The 21,354-nt window shown below is 38.1% G+C and overlaps 1 protein-coding gene across 2 annotated transcripts; it reads right to left on the bottom strand.

The window, feature by feature from the left end:
• Positions 1 to 8,564: 8,564 nt before the first annotated feature.
• Positions 8,565 to 13,708, bottom strand: LOC133723248 (MADS-box protein SVP). Of its 2 annotated transcripts, XM_062150068.1 has the most exons (10): positions 13,552 to 13,700; positions 13,209 to 13,327; positions 12,865 to 13,086; positions 11,507 to 11,585; positions 10,652 to 10,716; positions 10,462 to 10,561; positions 10,150 to 10,191; positions 9,883 to 9,924; positions 9,628 to 9,785; positions 8,565 to 8,936 (listed from the first exon to the last, which is right to left on the bottom strand). In XM_062150068.1, exons 3-10 carry the CDS (start codon positions 13,044 to 13,046, stop codon positions 8,918 to 8,920), a joined length of 687 nt encoding a protein of 228 aa, XP_062006052.1. In that variant the 5' UTR covers positions 13,047 to 13,086; positions 13,209 to 13,327; positions 13,552 to 13,700; the 3' UTR covers positions 8,565 to 8,917. The 2 variants fall into 2 exon arrangements, with proteins under 2 accessions (XP_062006052.1, XP_062006056.1); XM_062150072.1 differs by lacking the exon at positions 13,209 to 13,327 and having other exon boundaries at positions 13,552 to 13,708.
• Positions 13,709 to 21,354: the final 7,646 nt, after the last annotated feature.

Raw genomic sequence — 21,354 nt, forward strand, 5'->3', positions numbered from 1 at the left:
GAATCATACACTTAAGGAAAGCTATGGTCTAAGTGCCGTACCTGGACTTAGATACGGGAATTGTCATCAAAAGGAACAAAAGAATCTGTTAATTACATTGAAACATAAATAGGATTGTTAGTGGTTGATTTCGAAACCTTAGGTTTTATCATTAGTTGTTTGATTCTTTAATTATCAAATTATTTGTTTATTGAAAAAACCTTAAAACCATATCTTCTTTAGTTTGATTGTTTATGTGTTTTTGTGTTTGGATTAGTTAGGTTAGGATTTAAATTAATTATCAATCCTCAGTTGGAACGACCTCGTACTTGCACACTATACTAACGACGATTCGTGCGCTTGCGAGTTTTAATTAAAATTTCACAACACACTCATCTTGTCCAAACCCCGTCGGCCGACGCCACCCAGATCTGCAGAGCCCACGCTGAAAGCTGCCATCTTTGCACAATGCAACCACATTAAGAGATTTCATCTAGAACTCACCATCGCCACCCTTCCAAACCTTGAGTTTCAAAGCCTCTCTCTAGACCTCCCCGAGCAAGTAGCATTCAAACTCTCGTCCGGTAGTAGCCCATCGGTAGAGAGGCAAACCCTCACTGATCCCGAGCGCCGGACGAGCAGAACTTCTCAAAACCTAGATCTAGGGTACTCCGGGTTTGTTGGAGCTCCTGAGAAAGAGAGAGGGAATAATGGTCCTGAACTAACTTCTAACAAAGCTACACTTTTTTTTTTTGAATTAATAGTAATTCCATTGATAAAACTCATGCCAAGAAAACCATTACATATCTACCCGCTGCCTCACAATGGACAGAACAAGGCTTCGTGGTGAAACCACAGTGATACATAGGATAGACCAACTATATTCGAACTTATCGCTCACTTAAAAGCGAGCCTATAAGCTACAGAAAAAACATAGCGAATAGACAAGCAATACTACACTCGTTAGGGCTCATTAAGTAACCTAACCTAACAAGCATAGGGCCCTAAAACAATAGGGAATTATTTAGCTAAACAAAAACTAAAAATAGAGGCCACAACCCAGTAGCCCACAATTTGCCCTAGCCCGAGCCTAACAGCAAGCCGCCTAATCCAACCCCTGTCGCACTGTGCCAAGCCGCCAACAGTCTAACAGAGCAGCCCCGCCGCCGCCACAAGGAACACCACCACCATCACCCGACGCGGTCAACCGGAGCCCTCAGTGAAACCCAACAGGAGAAGACCCGACCCACCAGGATCGATCCCACCGCACCAAGTCACCACCAAACAACTCCGCTGCCTACGCCTCCATCAAAGCCATAACTTGTGTGTTGCCTCTCAACCCACCATGTCGCCGTCGATCCCACATGCCACAGCCCCTAACAGACCAAGATCCGGCAGTGATGCCGTCAAACTCCAAGCAAAGAGACAAATTAAGAACAACTATCAACAAGCCCTAACATCACGCGACCAAGGCCGACATAGATGGCAGGCCACCACCGGACGAGCGTCGTTTGAGTATGCCAGAAGACACGCTAGGGTTTTGGGAGGAAACTTTGAAGAGAGAGAGAGAGAGACGTAATCCCTACAAAGCTACACTTAATATCTATATAATGTGGAGATAATCCTTGTACCCAAAAAAAATGGAGATAATCCAAAGGGAAAAATTCACCAACGGTGTCTGGACACTTAGGAGACTTTCAGAATGATACCTGAACTTGCAAAGTTATCAATGTGATACCTGGACTCATTTTTTTGTATCAATGTGATACCTACGGCCAATTTCCGTCACGGAGCCGTTACGGAAATTGGCCGTAGGTATCACATTGATACGAAAAAATGAGTCCAGGTATCACATTGATAACTTTGTAAGTTCAGGTATCATTCTGAAAGTCCCTAAGTGTCCAGACACCGTTGGTGAATTTTTTCCTATTTTGCACGTGCGATGCACGTGAGTCACTTAATGAAGACAAAAGGACCGATTTACCCTCAAATTCTTTCTTTCTTTTCTTTTCTTTTTTTCTTTATTCTTCTTTCTTTCTTCTCCTTCTTTTCTGGTTTCTTCTTCCCCTGATTTGAATCATCAAGATTCAAATTATCTTGCTCGTCCGATTCCTACTGCCGATCGTCGATCAAACACCGCCGCTGCGTCTCAATCCATCTTCATGCACCATAGATGTTTCTGGTTCCCCCAACTTCAAATCCTATAGCAAATTGAAATTGTGCATTAAGGCTTCACCACTCACTCCGAGTTCATCCTCGCCGTCGTCACCAATGACTTGACCACAACAACCTCCACCACCGCACAACAACGTCGTCCTCCGCTGCTTCTCGATTGGGTTTGGGGATAAGGACTGCTTCTTCCTCCACCGCTAGCGAAATCGTGGAGGCTCAATGCCACATTCTAAGGGCCACCGACCGGAAGGACCGCCACAACAAGGTTTGCACCACCAAAGGCCCCAGGGACCGCAGCATCCGGCTCGTCGCCCACACCGCCATTCAATTCTACGACATGCAGGACCGGCTTGGATACGACCAGCCTAGCAAGGTCGTCGATTGGCTAATCAAGAAAGACAAGGCCGTAATCAACGAGCTTGACTAGCTGCCACCGTGGAACCCAAACTAAATTTATGTTCATACAACATTTTCTCCGACGATGCCGATATCCGCCGCGCAGGACACGCAGAACGTGAGCCTCAATTTCTCGATGGTGGAGGCTCTGAGTTCTTTGTCTACTAATCGGCGAGGCACAATGGTGGGTAGCAGCGGAGTGGCGAAGCTGGTGAATAAGAACAACTCGAATTTTCTGCAGGTGAGGATGGTGTGGAGGCCGAAGTTGTTAATCTTTGTCTGCCTAAAATTGCCTCTGATCGAAGTTGGGCTAAACCGATGAAGTTGCAGGTGAGGATGGTGTGGAGGTGGTGTTTCATGTCGGGAACGAAGGAGAGGATGGAGGGGTGGGATTGGAGCTGTGATTTGAGAGTGGAGGGCTGGCGGAGTCTGAGTTTCTGATCAATGGTGTATAAAAGGGGGTCGGAGGAGAGAACAAGAGTGGTGGTGGTTAAGTCATTGGCGGCGGCGGCGGGGATGAACTTGGAGTGAGCGGTGAAGCCTCAATGCACAATTTCAATTTGCTATAGGATTTGAAGTTGGGGGAACCAGAAACATCTGTGGTGCATGAAGGTGGGTTGAGACGCAGCGGCGGTGTTTGATCGGCGATCGGCGGTGGGAATCGGACGAGCAAGATGATTTGAATCTTGATGATTCAAATCAGGGGAAGAAGAAACTAGAAAAGAAGAAGAAGAAAGAAAGAAACAAAGAAAGAAGAATAAAGAAAAAAAGAAAAGAAAAGAAAGAAAGAAATTGAGGGTAAATCGGTCCTTTTGTCTTCATTAAGTGACTCACGTGCATCGCACGTGCAAAATAGGGAAAAATTCACGAACGGTGTCTGGACACTTAGGGGACTTTCAGAATGATACCTGAACTTACAAAGTTATCAATGTGATACCTGGACTCATTTTTTCGTATCAATGTGATACCTACGGCCAATTTCCGTCACAGAGCCGTTACGGAAATTGGCCGTAGGTATCACATTGATACGAAAAAATGAGTCCAGGTATCACATTGATAACTTTGTAAGTTCAGGTATCATTCTGAAAGTCCCCTAAGTGTCCAGACACCGTTCGTGAATTTTTCCCTAATCCAAATGACTAATAAAGGTAGGGAAAGAGGCGATGCATAAAATGAAGAGGATACAAGATTTAGAGATATAGAGGTGTACTCAATTTACCAAACACGGAGACTTTTTTTTTCCATTGGAATACTTTTAAATACTCAATTTACCAAACATAATTTTTTAACAATTGGTACTGCTCCCGACTATATAAAGGATTGTCATTCTAAACGAGTGTACTCGTTAATTGTTTCAATATATGAATCCATATTTCAAAAAAAAAAAATTGATTATTCCCACAGTTAAGCTTTTTTATAACTAAATCTCAGCACAGTGCTAAACTAAGCCATACTATATCCAAATATTAGTTAACCCACTTAATTTTTTAGGGGAGTGAAATTTGCACACTCCCTTTTACATTCTACACGCCCTTTGCCTTTTTTAATATTTCTTATCAATCCACTATATTTCTCTACCAAAACTACCCTTCTCTCTCTCCCTCCGATCCAACCCTTCTCTCTCTCCCCCCTCCCTCCCTCCCGGTTTCCACTTGGGCAACCCACACTTCAAGTTTACTACTTGAATTTTCATCATCAAAACGAATGGTGAAGGCCAAATAACTTGGACTGATCGGCGACGATGAATTACAAATGTTTAGTAACTAATGAAATTCTTGCATGCACACTTTAAGTGTATTTGATCGAACACAAAGCTCACAGAACTAGAAGCAAACAGAAATTAACCATTTCTTGCTAATACAGTCTACTCAAGCAAAATCACAGAGATCCAAGCTACTACAATCAGGTTTAAGCTAATAATCAATTGACTCAAAGCCACAAAAAGCATAAGAAAATTTTGAATCTTTATTATTCTCCAGAACCAAACAACTAAATCAGTCACCATTCCTCCCTAAACCAAAAACCCACATGCGAAATAAACCCTACAATCAAAACCCCAAAACTCACAAAACGCGAGCTGAATTGAAACCAAATAGATTGAAAACCCAAAAAAAATTCGATCAAAAACCCTAAAAAGTCAGAACCATTTTCGATGAAACCCAATTGCACGAAACTCAAACCCAACAAAAAAAAGCCACGAAATTTGAGCAGCGCCGTGGCCGCCGACGCCGATGATGAGCAAGTCGTAGCCAAACGACTTTGGAGCGCTTCCATTACCAGACAAGGCGCCCAAACCTTCTTGGACGGCGACGCCGCCGCGAGCCGGATGCGATGCGAGTCGGACTGGCTGAGCGAGGAGAACCCGAAGGCCTCTCGCCGGAGACCGCAGAAGCGGAGATTGATCGGCTTGGACGAAGCGAGAGGCAGCGCGGACTGAACGACGTAGTTTGATCTGGGAATGGTGGGGGAGAGAGTAGGGAGAGAAAGTGAGGCATCCGGAACCAAGAGTGGGTTGCCCATGTGGAAACCGGGAGGGAGGGTGGAGAGAGAGAGTCTGAGATTTGGATCGGAGGGAGAGAGAGAAGGGTAGTTTTGGAAGAGAAATATAGTGAATTGATAAAAAATATTAAAAAAAGACAATAGGTGTGTAGAATGTAAAAAGGGGTGTGCAAATTTCACCCCTTTATTGTCTATAATCCATCGCATAGTCCATACCATATGTAGCTCACCTACATTTGTAGTCCTAGCTAGTTTTACCTTACATATAAGATAAAGTTTTGACACTTGTGTTCAAAAGTGCCTTCGATCGCTAGAGTATTATGCTTACTTTTCATTCCTTTTACTATTCTATTTCTTCTGTCAATAGCTTGTACTCGCTTAGACCTAATTAGTTGCGCACCGTATAGAGAGACAAGATTTAGAGTTGCTTAGTTCTCGTTTGAAAGACCAGTATTAACCTTCTTACATTGTTCAACAAAATTTCACATTGTTTGTCACCATATGTAAAAAATTAATCTGACTAAATATGGGACGGGTTGCGGGGCAAGACCTGGCCTGATCTGACATTATAATTGCAGAGAGATTAAAGTGACTCATTCATTGCGGAGTCGAGTGCAGGGATCCCCATCACCCAAAAAAGTTCTTAGTTTTCAAATCTCGCAGATTGAGGCAATGTCGATTTGTACGTCAAAATCACCAAACCGGAAGAAAATGTCATTGAGGTGATGTCATATAGCCACCATCATTGTCTTATGCATCATCTGTGAGTTCTCTTAGTCCGGCCAGAAATTATTTTCATTGGTAACTTCTCATAATTTGACCAAAAACCTCAAAACGTGGAGAAAATAACAAAAAACTAAAACTTTGGACTTCGAGAATCCCATGCCAAAATGATTCTTAGTCCAACCAAGAAAACTTGTAAACTTAAACATTGCAGGGGGCGGGAAATTTTTTAGGTGGAGGCGGGGATGGAGGTGTGAGGATAGACCTCATCCTTATTTGTCCATCAAGTCTCTTTACTCGGTTGTGGTGAAACCAACAATCATATAATAATAGCCAGAGATTAGGAGGCGGTTCACGTCAGTTAGAATGGTTAATTGTGGAGGTGATGTAGAATTTCATTGTTAAAAGTGATCGGCAATGTTTTCTTAGAGGTGGTAAGTTCAAAACTCATTAATGCTGGTTTCTTCTTCTTCTTCTTTTTGTTTTAAAAAGAAAAAGAGAAAATCATCCATACAATAGCTAATGTTTCAACCATTCTAAACTTTCGTACCTCAAGTTTCAAAAATATCATAATGTTACCGGAGTCGAACTCCGTCTTGATCAGAGCCACAAAACAGCACCGCCTCGCCTTGAAGCTACCTCGACGAAGTTTTGAGATCGCAGAACTTCCGGTCGATCTGAACGTCGTCATCTCTCTTCGCTCTCTCTCTCTCTCTCTCTCTCTCTCTCTCTCTCTCTCTCTCTCTCTCTCTCTCTCTCTCTCTCTCTCTCTCTCTCTCTCTCTCCAGCACGAAGCCTCTTCGATCTGAGGGTCTGCAACCAGCGAAAACCAGCCCGGCGAAGAAAGGTTGAGGGGTGGGTGCCCAGAGTATTTTCTGAGTGCCTAAATCAATTTTTTTTTTTTTTGAAAAGTAATGGGGCAGAAGAAAAGAAAAAAAATTGAATGTCTATTGGAGGGTAATAGACGTCTATTGGAAGACAACAGGCGTTTTTAAATTGATATAATCTCTTCGTTTTTTTTCTTTAATCAAAGTTTTATTTGTCTAATTTTAGAAAGATTAGTTCTCATGCCGGCTACCGAAAGTTCTATTATAGGGCAATATAAGTCTATTAGAGGCAATAAACTTTTCCGGCGACCTATGAAATCTCCGACGACCTCTTTAGGGACCTCCGGCGAGGTTTTTAGAAAAATCCGGTGGGCGGCGGCCAATGACCAGATTCCGGCGAAAGTTGACAGGAATCCGTCAAAGTCTCCTATGGTTTCTCTCTCTTCCATTTTCTCTTTCTCTAAGTAACAAAGGGGTGAGGGTAAAATAGTCTTTAAAAAAAAACAAATTGGATATTAAGGAAGACTTCCTTAGAGTGTTTTGAGTAAGAGGAGATTAAAAAAACTTAATGGGGGTAAATGGAAAACAAATCCCTAGAGATGGGGTAAATTGACAAAATTAAGTGACCATTAAATCTAGTGACATAAATCTTCTATTTACAAGTGTGAGTGAGTTCATTGTTGACTTGTTGTAGTTCGGAGTTGTAATAATAAATAAAAAGTAGGTTAGTACTAAATTTAAAAGTGCAAAAATTCTTCTACCCACCTAAGGGGGGGTCACCTGATGTGGTGTCAGGAGATCTAGTTGCCCCTAAGCGACTAAGAGATCTCAGCCATTGGATGATCTGTTAGACCATTACCGTCAGTTTCAAACAATATTGGACAAAAAGTCTTCACTCAACTCAGTAAAAACGCAATTCAGCTTTTCTGCTTCGCCGAGGCCATCAGCATCAGCCGGAGGTCGCCGAGAAGCTCTTCAAGATTCTTGACTTACACGACTTGATTCCGTGTTTGAATGGACGTCGTCTGAGTCCATTCTGATTCATACGTCGGAGACCCACCGGGTCGCGGTACTCCGGCCACCATACGACTCCGGATATGGAATTTTGTTGAATTGGAGGGGAAGACTCCGTTAGCTTTGCATTTAATTTGGATTATTTTAATTTTGCAATTTAATTTGGACGGCAAGTCTAAGCACTATAAGGATGCTTCCATTGCCCAATTGTTGATGAAAAATGTTCATTATATTGTTCAGAAGATCAAAGGGTCCCTCAAACTTAGGGGAGATGACAGGGAAGTTCCGACAGGCAGCCACTAGTTATCAGAGAGCTACTTGGGTGAAAGTGTTGAATTCAGATTTTGAAATCCCAGGTTCTGGAGGAGGTTGAAGAAGAGTCAGGAAAATCATCAGAAAAAAAAAAAATCACAATCCAATTCAAACCTATTGAATCTCTTCAGATTTAAGCAATCAATCCAAAGGAGAACTATGCTGACATGGGTAATTACATATATTGATTAGATATGGATGGCAGGGACCTGTTGCAAATCTTCTATTCCAATGGGCTCCGATGAAGTTTCGGACGTCCCTTGACAATCACCGACTCTCTGCTTTGATTTTGCAGCCAGTGATGGGAATCTGTTATAAACATCGAGAACAATAAGTCGACCTTCCCGATTATAAACATCGCACGTGACGAACATGTGCTAGTAAACCCAATTGTTACTGAAGATCAGATTTATATATATTTTTTGTTTTAGATTGAATCTGTTAACGCGTGCATTGCACGCTCTGTTAACAGAGCTCAGGTGACCACCCACCCAGGTGGGCTGAAGAATCTACCTTAAAAGTGTAACCTGATGCCTTATTTAGGATTGAATTTCCTTCCCGCCAATTTCTTTCTTTACAAAAAAAAATTTATATATCCTAATTGCTTCTTTTTCATTGTTCATCAAGTTCCATCACAAATCATAAAGGGTACCGTCAAGGTAGAGAAATATATTAGGATTAGGATAAATTATACTACACCGTCATCAAAATTAAAAGGATGCGCATCAACATTAAAAGGGGGTGGTATTGTGCATAAGAGATGTGCCGCACCATTTCTATGGGGGAGGTGTTGTGCCGGTGACTAGGAAAACAGGTACTTTTATCAATGATTGGAAACATCACAGAGATCTAACCCAAGGTTCTAATACATCATATGCACCTTTTCTTAACAGTTCGATTACATTTCATCTCATTTTACATCGAGTTAAATTTCCCTAGAGAATAGGCCATGTTCCTTTGTTGATGCACACAAATTTACCACAATCTACTTCCAATCAACCAGAATAAGGTAGCCTGCACAACCAATAACCAACAAAAAAAAAAAAAAACTGATAAAGAAATCTGGGCAATAAAATGCATGTCCAATATAAAATCCGCAAAAGTTATAATCATTGCGACAACAAGTATAATCATCAAGAGAAAGACTTGTGTGGGGCACCCGCACCACGTGGCAATGCGGCAGACCAATCACTGCCTAGCAGGAGGGTCTTTTGGATATTGTACATTTAGGGAGCAGGGACATTTTTGGAAAAGAGGAAAAATTTTCTTTGTTCTGATTGGGTGGGCCCTAAAACCACGTGGTGGGGAAACCCCCACCTAAGAATTGTGCAATCATCAAATGAGTTATAAAATCCGCAAAAAGTTTATGATTATATTAGTATAATCGTGTTACGGGTTTAGAGTTATAAAAGGTCAAAGGTCTAATCCCTCTGTATAAACCACATACCGTATGTATACGGGAAAGTCGTTTCCATCAAGTTGGTATTTTCAAAATTTAGGGTTAGATTGTCTTCTTGTAGCCTTGTAGGTTCTTCTACAAAGTGACATTTGCAACGAAAAACTAGAATGCCTTTCTTAATAGTATAGAGCCCTTGTAGCCAAGAATTTTCTTAGGATTAGGGCTGGTATTGCAGCAGAAATTGATGCAATGAATGCATCATATTGAATATATATATATATATATATATATATAAATTAAACTTACCCTAACTTGAGAGACGTATCTGAGCTGTCATAGTCTTGAGGAGCATTATTAGAGTTACAGAGATTGGTTACGGACTCTGATGACTGGCCCTCCTCCGTAAACCTGTTCTCTGAATCAGCATGAACATGCCTCCGTCTGCCATCAGTTCTTTCCACCACCTTCAGCAAAGCATATGAAGAGCTATTAGCAACTAAGGAATCGTAGCATAACTGTGAAGAATAGGGAGAGACGGGGGGTAGAGAGAGAGAGATATACTTGCTGTCTTAAGCGTTCATTCTCCTCAATCAACTGGACGGCCTGCACATTTTTATAAATTTTCATTTTAAGGAACTTGTGACGAGAAAAGGCAAACCATTTATCTTGATTTTCATTTTCAAATAATGATGAAAAATCTTTCGTAAAAATGCATCCCATATGTGTAAACTTTTTTTTTTTTATCGTAACATACTTGTCAACTTATAATAATGCAAACTGATTTTAATTCAAGCTCAAGGAATTCATGTCTAAAGAAAAGTGTCTTACATTTTTCTGAAGCTCAGTGATCTCTTTCATAATCTTTTCACCCTGAAAAATTACAAAATTATCCCCATTAGTTATACAACATATAGAGCCAAGCCTAAAGCACGTATCAGAAATCTGAAAATGAATAATGGTAGAGAGATCAAATTTCTGATTACATTATTAATCAGAAGATGCCATAGTTGATAACTTGATACAATAAGTAATAGTTCGTTATATCAAATAATAATGAAACAAATACATTTACTATCACATCATGTGATCGGCTTATATATGTGACCCCTGCTTAACAATTGTATATGGCAATAAAAAGACCTTTTTCCCAATCACGCGGCCCAATCCAGATTCAAGTGAGTTCTCCAGCTGTTGCAGTTCTTCCAATTTTAATCCATGAAGTTCTTCTCCCCTCATCTGCCTGTATCATTACACATTATACATTTACTAGTAACTAAATTAAGAAATATAAACAGGTAATTATTATCTAAAACCAGGACATAAAATATACCTAAGTTGATGGCTTTTTGCTGCTATTTCCTTGCTCAACCTGGAGAAGTTGCTGTTCTCCACTAGCTACATTAGAAATGATGATTCTTATAAGCAAATTGATGACAGATATGAAAATTAGGTAGAACAATAACTATAGTAATGCAAGATATACTCAAGTGCTTGTTAATTTGAATGCTTGATTAATCCATACACCATGTACTAAGCAAAATAATTGAATAATTACTCATTCAAAATCCAATGATTATCTTCGAAGAAGTCAGACACCAAGCCACAGAAAAAAAACAAATCAGTATGGACGGGAAACAAAGAATGCAACATAATCATCAAATACTACATATGCAAACTATCATTGTGAATCACAAATTAGGAACCAGCTTAGCAGATTGCTATCATATAATCGAGTACTATTATTCCAAAAAGATTAGTAATGATAATACGTTTTTAAACTTGTTGTGTTGTACTTTATATAAGCCCAAATATGATGGCATCAAGTGGACTTTCAACAATCGAATCGAAGAGACACTTGTCACATCAATACCATATTCAAATGGATTAGTAACTAAAGAAATTTTAAAAATCATTTAAAAATTCCCCAAATCTCAAAACAACCAAGATGATTCAATGTACTACTCAACATGCACTCACCTAATCTGCATACAAACAAAATAAGATACCACATTCGATCATGATAACCAAAAAAAGGATGATATCTAGGCATATGAACACTTTTCAAACCCTTAAATAAATATCTTTAGAGTTGCATAGATCTAGACAACTTGTCAGCTTTTTGATATAGCAACATCGTACTTATATGCTTTTATTTCTTTATAACTATGATATAAAGAGGACCAACCTGTAACTCAAGAGAGGGCTGTTCTAATTTGTCGAGATTTTTGGAGTGCAAGCGGTGCCTTTCTAAGATTTCCTTCATGCTTCAAGAAATAATAGCAATATATGTCACTAGGTAGCTAGAAAGATTCAAACAATAGTAAACAAAAAATAACAAAGACAAACAAAAAGCAGCATATATAAGATATTTCATGTTTTAGTAAAAAAATTTGGTTTAGCATTTCTAAGATGTTTCCTAATTGATAAAAACTTGTCAAACTGTTAAAATTAAAATCATAATTTATCTCTTTTTAATTTCTTTCCATCGTATTTAGACTACATTGAAAGAATGATAATCAACAACTTTTGTATGCATGAACTTAAACAAATTTTGTTATAGTTTATATACACAATTCCTTAAACCTCTTGAGAAACAAACTTCAAAATGAAGTTTAAGTGGGCTCTAGTTTATATACCTAGCTGGCTCCCAGTTAACATAATAATCTGATTTAATAGGCAAAATGTCACCCACCGGCCTCCTAATTCAAGAGTATTCATAGTCCAATTTGATCATCGACAATAGAAGCAAATTCTTTTTATTTTGGCTATAAAAATGGGAAAGTTTGCTTTCTGTCAATGAAAGAAAGGGAACTAGAATTTCCTTTGCATCATGGTAATAAACTGGTTTTGGTCACTCATTACCATTAAAAAACATTGTCAAGTTAGTTCTAGCTACACATACAAGACAAAAAAAAATGAACTTAAGCCACAAACAAAATCATAATATAAGAAGCTAAGAACCAAAGAAACAAGGTTTAATGAAGGAATCAAAACATTCCCATCTGACTCAGTTCAGTTTATTGTGACCCCCAGTTCAGGTTACATGTCTTTGTGTTTGTGTGGGTGAGTCAGTCAGTCAATGAAACATATATATATATATATATATATATATATATATATATATATATATATATATAGAGAGAGAGAGAGAGAGAGAGAGAGAGAGTCAAAACCACATGAGCTAGGTACAACTGGAAATGAACTATCCAGCTACTTCAAAACCACATGAGCTAGGTACAACTGGAAATGAACTATCCAGCTACTTGTCAACAAAGCCTAGCACTAGTTCAAGCTATCAGAGATAGCAGTAGTGATTAGACCCAGAGAGAGTATCACTTATGGTACATATTCACGAGAAACCTATTTACAGAGATCCATCAGTACCAAAACAAAAGCAAAATCCAGAAACAAAAGCCTCTTATAGTTTGTTACTTTTCCCCCCTCTCTCCTCATTCGATTTAGGTCTTATCAATTTTTGCACTTGGAAAAAACGTGGGAAGTGAATGAACTTTGAAGGCTGTGAAAAAGAGAGAAAAGAGAGACCTTGAGCTAGCATATTCAAAGAGCTTTCCGGTAGAAGAGAAGATAATAAGAGCAATATCTGCATCACAGAGAACTGAGAGCTCCTCGGCCTTCTTCAAAAGCCCTCTTCTTCTCTTTGAAAACGTCACCTGCCTCGCTGTGGCGTTGTCAATCTTCTTGATCTGAATCTTCTCCCGAGCCATCACTCAAATTCTTGATGAGTTCTCCCACTTTTTTCTTCTTCTGGAAAGAACAAATCCAATATGATGAGAATAATGATGCATATGTGAACTATCTACCTTTTTTGGAAATTTTGGGTTATCTCAGTCAGGGAATAAACCAGCGTATAATCAACGAATACTAACCAGAAAAGGCAAGGAAGTTGTTGTTATATGTGAGAAAAGCAGAAAATTAGGCTAATAAGAAGGACAGGTCCAGTGGGGGCGCCATTTTGCCAAATTTAGCCAAGAATCTTGGGCAAACCCTAAAGATGAAAATTCCTCTCAGAGAAATAAACAGCGAAAAAAGAGAGAAAGAGACCATCTTAGATCCACTACCACCATGAACTATGAACATAATGAGGAAAGAGAAAAAGAATGTTCAACCAATTGGAGCGCATGGAACATAAAGAGAATAGGTGTGGATGTGGAGATTAGGTGAATTTATTTGATGCTTTCTTTTGAGTGCTTCTTTTCTTTGCTTACTTACCAGTGTGGGAGCTTTAGTGTTGGTTTCGGTGCTCTATCGCTGCGTTGGTTGGGCTGGAGTGGAAACTCAAAAGCCACCAATGGGGGATTAAAAGGAGAGAGGGAGGGGGAGAGAGAGAATGTTTGTGGAAGCGTGAAAAAGGAAGGGAAGGTCTTTTTATGGTAAAGCAAAGAACTTGGACTTTTCAAAGTTTTTGCCTTTTACTTACAGTAATGGTTAACCAATGGTAGTGTGAAAACTCAAATGTTGAGCAGTTGAGGTCCAAGCAGATGGAGTATTATGTGTCCTAATTACAATTTGGTGCCTACGACCTAGGTTTTTCAAGGACAATATGTAGTGCCCACTCTAACAGTCACTTATTGGTATCTGTCCTTTACTCAAGATCAATTTTTTTTTTGTATTGTCGTTTAGGTGATTGTTTTTTTCTCTATCACTTTCCTTTTTTATAGTTACCTAGTTTTATTATATATTTATTTTCTTAACAAGGCTGAAAACCTACATTTGAACGAAAGTTAGGAAGGAGTTTCGGACCAGCAATCAGTAACTGGGATTTGGTGACCGGGAAGAGAGGACTATTCCATTTTTGAGATGACAAACTTGCGTTGAAGAAGACGATGTAACAGTGAAGACATATCGAGATTGTTCCAAGGGAGAAACTCATGGAAGTTAATCATAATTAATTAATTGTAAGTGAAGGAGCATAAATTGGGGTTGGATTATGGGAAAATTCTATATTGGACAACGGAGACTGCTACGGACTTACGGTTAGTATATGTAGCTTATCACTTATGGTCGGATTAAGGAAGAAGAAGAAGGTTTACGAATAATCTTTAAAAAGAGACGGGGAGAAGAAATCTAATGCTTCTTGTGGAAGTTGCTTCCAACTGTTGAGTTCTTTTTAAAAAAGTGACTATCTCAAAAGTTAATTCAAATAGATCCTAGCACCCAATCATAGTAGAGAATTCATGTCCTTTTTTACTATGGTGTAAATATGAATGTTGAATAAAAATTGAAAAACGTCAACCATCATATCAATAGAAAAGCTAAGATGACATTTAAAATAAGGACTTCTTAATTTACGGTTGTGAGACTCATTTTTTTATCACATTTCTGTTAATTAACCGTTAGATGTTTAGATATTCATGAATATATTATTTATGTAAATTTTCAACCAAATTAAAAATCATTAAAGAATTTATAATTGTGATTTATCATTTATGAACATGAAAGATTCAAGTTTGACAAATTTAGTTTGTCCATTAATTTGATCTAGTTCAGTACCTTAACGATTATCAATTTGAAATAAAATTTTTAAGAGTGAGCTACTCATGCGTATATAAACATATAACGGTTGATTTGCCGTACTGTAATCGAAAAACGGGTATAACAACTGTTAATTAATAAGTCCTCATTTTAATGGTCTTCATTAGAAATTTTCTCGAAAAACTAAAACAATATAAAATTGCACATTGCTTTAGGGTTTTTGACTTTTTTCATCGGATAGTTTGCACCATTTCTGCCAAGTTGAGTGGTCCATTGTGGCATTGTACATAGCTTCCTCGCCTGTTTGATCTCTCTGTCCCCATTGGATCCTCCTTAAACCGAAACTACCATTATCAATGGTGTTGTCCATGATCCTTTCAGACGGGGTCGTGCACAAAATCTCCATCGGATTCAATGCATGGTGGTTGTTCTTTATGTTGGCATCATTTTTTACCCTCCGATGGAGCCCTATCATTATCCTTATACATGTCATCTTGTGAGAAGTCCTATTGTGGAACCAACTATTATGTTGTAGTTACATCCATCTCCTGTGGCTTCTTTGTTGAGAATGAAGTCTCATGAACTGTTGTGGGGCTTTGTCGGTGTGTAAAATATGAATAAGCACACACAATAAGCATTGGCAATTTCTATAGATCGAGGACATCTTTACACACTTGTCTATCGATCACTTACAATTTTATTTTTAGTAGAGAAAATGATTGATCTTACTCATTTGTAAAGTTAAATATTTTGTTATAAATCGATACCAAGTTAAAGATTGAGAGAGCCGTTATCATTATATAGCGGACCTTTTATAATATTATATTTTATATAATTAAGCCAATTCTTGAGGGAATGGTTAAATTTTTGAAAGACCATATGTGCTCTCACATAATATAGATATTAATAAATAAATTATTTCTATATGAGGATAAAATAGTCAATTGACTACATCATATTTCAAAATATTGCAATGAAAAAAGGAGAAACTTCCTCAAAATCAGGAGATAAACTGCTATAACTTTTTTTAATTTAAAAAAATAAAAATAAAAGCCAATTGACATGTGCGGAGCACATGTTAAGGGGCTAGTTGTAATAATAACATTAGAGGTCTGCTTAATTTTTTTTTGTTAGAGCAACTTCAACAGCTTCCCTATAATTTCTGTATAATAGGGAAGCAAAAGTCAAAGCTTTAGCATCTTTTTCTTCTCCAACTCCAACAGATTCTCTATTTTACAGCAATCTCTAAAATCTCCATATTCTTCTTTAAATTTTAGAGATTGCTGTAAATATACGGAATTTGGTTTTCTCTTTCCTCACTTTCTCTAAAATAGGGAAAATTATAGGGAATCTGTTGGAGCAAAAGAGGCTCATTTTTCCCTAAAGTAGAGAAAAATCAAAATATGGGGAAGCTGTTGGAGTTGCTCTTAGTATATTATTTGTTTTTTTTTTAGAATGTATTGGTTGTGGTTCCCCTCCTTTTGATTAATAAAATGGAATGTTAGAGAGGTTTTATTCCTCTTCTATCCTCGATCATACAGGAAAAAAAAAATAGCGGACAACGGTTTAAGAAAGAAGCTTTTGGGAGATTAATGTTAGAGCAAGTCCACCGGTCTTGCTTTGCCCGGGCTCCAGCAAGGAAAACTGATGTGGTGACCGGCCACAAGGAATTTTGGCCTTCCACTGGTCTTGCTTTGCCCAGCCAATTGTTGGCTTTTCTTGACTGAGGCCAAAAAAAAGGCAACAGCCTGACTTTTTTCTTGACTGGGTTTGAGGGGCTGCCAGCTCGGCCCAAGGATTCACGTGGGCGACGTCATCACCGCACCCTCAACTGCGACGCGTTGAAGGCAGCGACTGGCTCACGACCGCATGACGCGTGGCGCCGCAAAGGCAGCTCGACTGACGCCACAGAGCAGCCGGACGATTTGCTCCGCTGGGTTGCTTCGATCTCGGCCTGGGGGCAGCGTCTGGGCGGGCTGACGCCACAGAGCGGCCGGACGAGGTGAGGCGACCTCGGGGGAGCCGGGTCCGTGGACGGAGGATGACGGAGGACGCCGGAGGAGGGAGAAAAAGGCGGGTCGGGTCGGACCAAACCTGCCAGGTCTGGGGCGCGTGAGAGAGAGAGAACTGGAGGGGGGAAATGAAAAAATGAAAAAATTTCGTCCTTTGAGGCAAAACATAATTTTTTTTTTGCTATTTATAGAAAATTTTCAGATTTTAAAAATTCATAATAAATTCATACGAACTCCGAATATTGCGTTTCATATATACACGAGATCGTATCGACGAGCTCTACAACTGTCATGAATGAAGTTTTCCCAAATTCCGAACGTATAAAAAGTCAATTTTCACGACACCCTAAATAACGTTTGTTTCAAAAATAAAAATCGATTAGAAACCGAATTTCTCGTACAACAACTAAATAACGTTGTATTGTACTTATTCCTAGTTTTTTATTTATGTAAGAAAAAATCGATGAACAGTGAAAAATAAACAGTCTTGACTGGTCAAGAAAAAAAACGGGTGGAAACCCATGTCCAGTGGCAGTGAACAGTACCTTGACTGGTCGAATTCTTGACTTCTCGACTTTGCTTTTTCTTGACTACGAGTGAACTTGCTCTTAATGGTTAATGGTCAAATGATCTTCCTCGCGGGTACAATGATTCTTCTTCGACCTCTTGATGTTTTGAATTCTTTTGGTGTTTATTTTCGTTTGGAATTAGTTGGTCAGTACTGAAGCCACTACTAGAAAACCAGAAGAAAATAGTTTAAATATTTCATGAGTTAAGGCAAGACTGGCAGAAAGTCGGAGCAAGAAACGATTAAATTAGAGAAGAAGAAAAGCTGAGCATCTGTGCCTAGCCGAACAAGCAATTAATTTATGTAAAACCGTGCAAGCATAGGATTAATTAAGCTTTATTGCGATGGTGGCAGTTAGGTGATTGACATGAGAACGGTACTTCGTACTCGATTCTTTTGCTGCCCAGCCCCAGGCCATACTGGTGTCATGACTTGACCGGAGCAATTGATTAGATTAGATTCTTTTTCCAGTGTTTAAAGCTTTTCCGGAGTACTGATCTACAGTGATGGACGACGACTGGTCCTGCACCTATACCTGGCCAAGCATGTCCCTCCCTCAATAATCATGCACTAATTTCTTATTTGCTTTACCATTATCGCCAGTACACCTACACCTATACAATGCATTCCTTTTTAAGAATTAAACTATATGTATCTACATATTTATCTTTTTTTTTAACAAGTATCTACATATTTATCAGTGTTATAAAGTAGGAAGAGGATGAAAAGAGAATAGTTTGAGGGGAAGTAGAAGTGTTCTCATTCAGTCTCATTAGCCTCCTTTATATAGAGATAGAGTTTACATCAAAATACATAACTAATGAGTATTTACGTGGACATCCACATAAATAATAATATTTACAACACTCCCCCTTGGATGTCCACCAATGAATGATGGTATTGGACGCGCTTATTGTTGCCTCATTAAAAACCTTGTCAGGTAACAAAATTTTAATGAGGCAACAAAAACCCAGTGGGACAAAAATAACTCTGGTCGAAGGACAAAAAGAGCACAATGCACATATGTCCTAGGTAGCATGCTTCTGGATGCTCCCCCTGATGAGAATCTCCCCCTGATTGTTGGAAACCTCAATTATGTATGCGATAAGCTACATGTAACATGTATAGTACGTAGTTTGATGTGTCTATCACTGAAGTGAGACCATGTGTGCTTTGCATATAGGGGCTCATCACAAATTTTCATACCTTCAAAGTTTAAGCAATACCAACAAAGCTAGGCGATTTTTAATAAGCCTTACCTCATATGATAAGGTTAGAAACAATCTCATATGCTCAAATTCATACACAAAATAATAGTAAAACAATATAAAGAAATTGACACATTTAACTTTGTATAGTTTAAAACATTGAAAAATTATCATGGCATACCTAGCCATACACATCAATATCTTTGTGTATTGATACGTCTCATCTAAGCTCTTCAAGAGCTCTAAATAATTCATAACTTTGCGAAAGTTAGAATATGTTGCAACATTATATTCATAATTCAAATTCGATTTCGTAGTCTTGTCATATTACTCATTGAGGCAATTTAGGTCACGTTAACTATAACGAAATGAGTACATATGAGCTAGCTTAAGACTCATTGGTTTCATAAGTGAGCTTCAGGCTCTTTCAACCATTCATGGTCTTGCATTTTGAATCCTTCAAGGATTTGATAAGCAAAACGCTTATAATGACATTTTGCTTTTGAGATTTTGCTTTTAGCAATGTGTCTTTAAGATCTTCATAATATACGGTGACAACATGCCATAAATCTCTCATCAATATAATAGCTATATGCCTATATGTAACGCTGTACTTATAGAAAATTGTCATTCGTATAAGGGAAGGTATTCATAATCTCATGTCTCTATAAATAGACATTGTGTCATAATGATTTATCTTCATTTTTGATTAATACCCTTTTGTACCGTGCATGGTTAAATGTCCAAGTATTTCAACACGTTTCAAATATTCAATTTCATTGGAATTGCCTCTTTCCAATTTAGCCAATAATATACTTTGTCGACATTAATAATGAAACGTGGTATAACATCAATACAACCCTTAATGATTTGGGTATAATTATATATGAAGAAAGCAAACACAATTATCAAGGTTTAGCAAAATCGTGCAGTATGAATTCAAAATAACAGAATATTCAAAGCGATTTAATAAATGGAGACCACTTTTATTCCATCACAAATCTGAAACCAATACCACCACCAATCTTTAACAAACTGATGAAGTCTAATTAATATAGGCTTAACCGTACTGATCCAAAAAAAATTTACAACACCAAATAAAAGATTATCAGAGATTATAATTATTTATAACCTATATAAAACAAAGAGTATATATTGAGGACTGCCGGTTTATTCATATAATTAGATCTTCCTTAAAGGAGCATATATCTAATTGTGCATAATTACAAAAGTAAAATAAACATGAAAATTGAATAAACGTAAAGCATGAAGTCTGCCATTTATGGTCCAGAACCTTCTGCATGTATGCATACAACCAACTTGCAAGAAAAACCAAAATGTTAATAAACATGTATCGCAAACTGTGGTGAAATTAAATCGATAAAAATAGCAAAGTTTAAAAGAGTATGCGATAACTAAAATTGATATATAAGAGAAAACTCATAGATCGTGAGTCAAGGTAAAAAACACAACAAAGTTGCACCAAAAATTCAGGATCATCATGGAGTTTAAAAAAAAAAAAAATTATAGTGCAAAGCGTGCTGATAACGTGTTATAAAGTAGGAAGAAGATGAAAAGAAAATAGTTGGGGAGGAAGTAGAAGTGTTCTCATTCAGTCTCATTAGCCTCCTTTATATAGAGGTAGGGTTTACATCAAAATACATAACTAATGAGTATTTACGTGGACATCCATATAGATAATAATATTTACAACAATCAGAACTTTAAAAAATAAAGATATCAGAAATATTGGGGATACAGGAGAAAATATATTGTTTTTGAAATAGTCAATTTATTAGAATTATATATAAATAAATATGAATGTCAATTTCATCTACATCCAAAAAAAGAGATTCTAGGTAGTTGAAAAGCCGCTCGCTGGTCTACAAAAATGCAGTAATTAGACCAAGACATATGACCCATATAGTGCGAATTGTAGTGATGAACATGATAGTTATAGATCTTTTTAGAGCTGCTGACTGTTTTCCCTATAAGGGAATAAGGATGAATCCAACTGGATGGCTGATCATGTACTTCTCCATATTGATTATATCCATAAGCGTTATAGCCAAATTGATTGTTTCATTCATGAGATTTATTTGAGGTCCCATTGCGCTCTGTGCCTAAACTTATAGAGTCAAGACTTAAAGCAATTGAAGAAACATCAGATGGGGTACTTCAATAATTAGTTGCACCTCTAGTCCTCCTCGCATATTGGGTCTTCTCTTGAGCACAATGATCGGCTGTTCTAGCTCCGTGGTCTTCATCTCGGGTGGTATGATCAAAATTACCTTCACAGGTAAATTGGTTTAATCCTCCATCTACAGAAGATTGTTCATATTCATATCGTTCACCTCCACCACCTGTTCCGCTTCCACCATCTTCATCATCATCAGAACTATCTGGAGTTGTTGTACCACTCCATGCATCGTCACTGTCTAAATTATCTCATGAGATCTCTCCTCACAGATTTGCATTTAGAGAATTACTTCTCACACAGAATCACCTTGAGTGTATTTCTTCTCACCTGGATTCGCCTTGAGTGGATTTCTCCTCACCCAGTTTTTCCTTGAGGAGATCTCTCTTCACACAGATTTGCATTTAGAGAATTACAAAGTTTTTTCTATTTTTTTTTCATATGATTTTACAGATATTTCTTCACTTTTTCGGAGATATATTCTAAATATCTAATATATCGAGAATATTTGACGATGTCGAAGAAATTTCGGGAGAAACGGTAGAAGATAAGATA

Source organism: Rosa rugosa, chromosome 1 (genome assembly GCF_958449725.1).
Source record: "Rosa rugosa chromosome 1, drRosRugo1.1, whole genome shotgun sequence".
NCBI classification, from domain to species: Eukaryota; Viridiplantae; Streptophyta; class Magnoliopsida; order Rosales; family Rosaceae; genus Rosa; species Rosa rugosa.

Excerpts from the sequence above, each read along its gene's own strand:
- LOC133723248 (XM_062150072.1), bottom strand. The coding sequence starts at position 13,046 with ATGGCTCGGGAGAAGATTCAGATCAAGAAGATTGACAACGCCACAGCG. Across the intron at positions 11,586-12,864 it reads TTTGAATATGCTAGCTCAAG|CATGAAGGAAATCTTAGAAA; the intron begins GTCTCTCTTTTC and ends TATTTCTTGAAG. Across the intron at positions 10,717-11,506 it reads AGCCCTCTCTTGAGTTACAG|CTAGTGGAGAACAGCAACTT; the intron begins GTTGGTCCTCTT and ends TTTCTAATGTAG.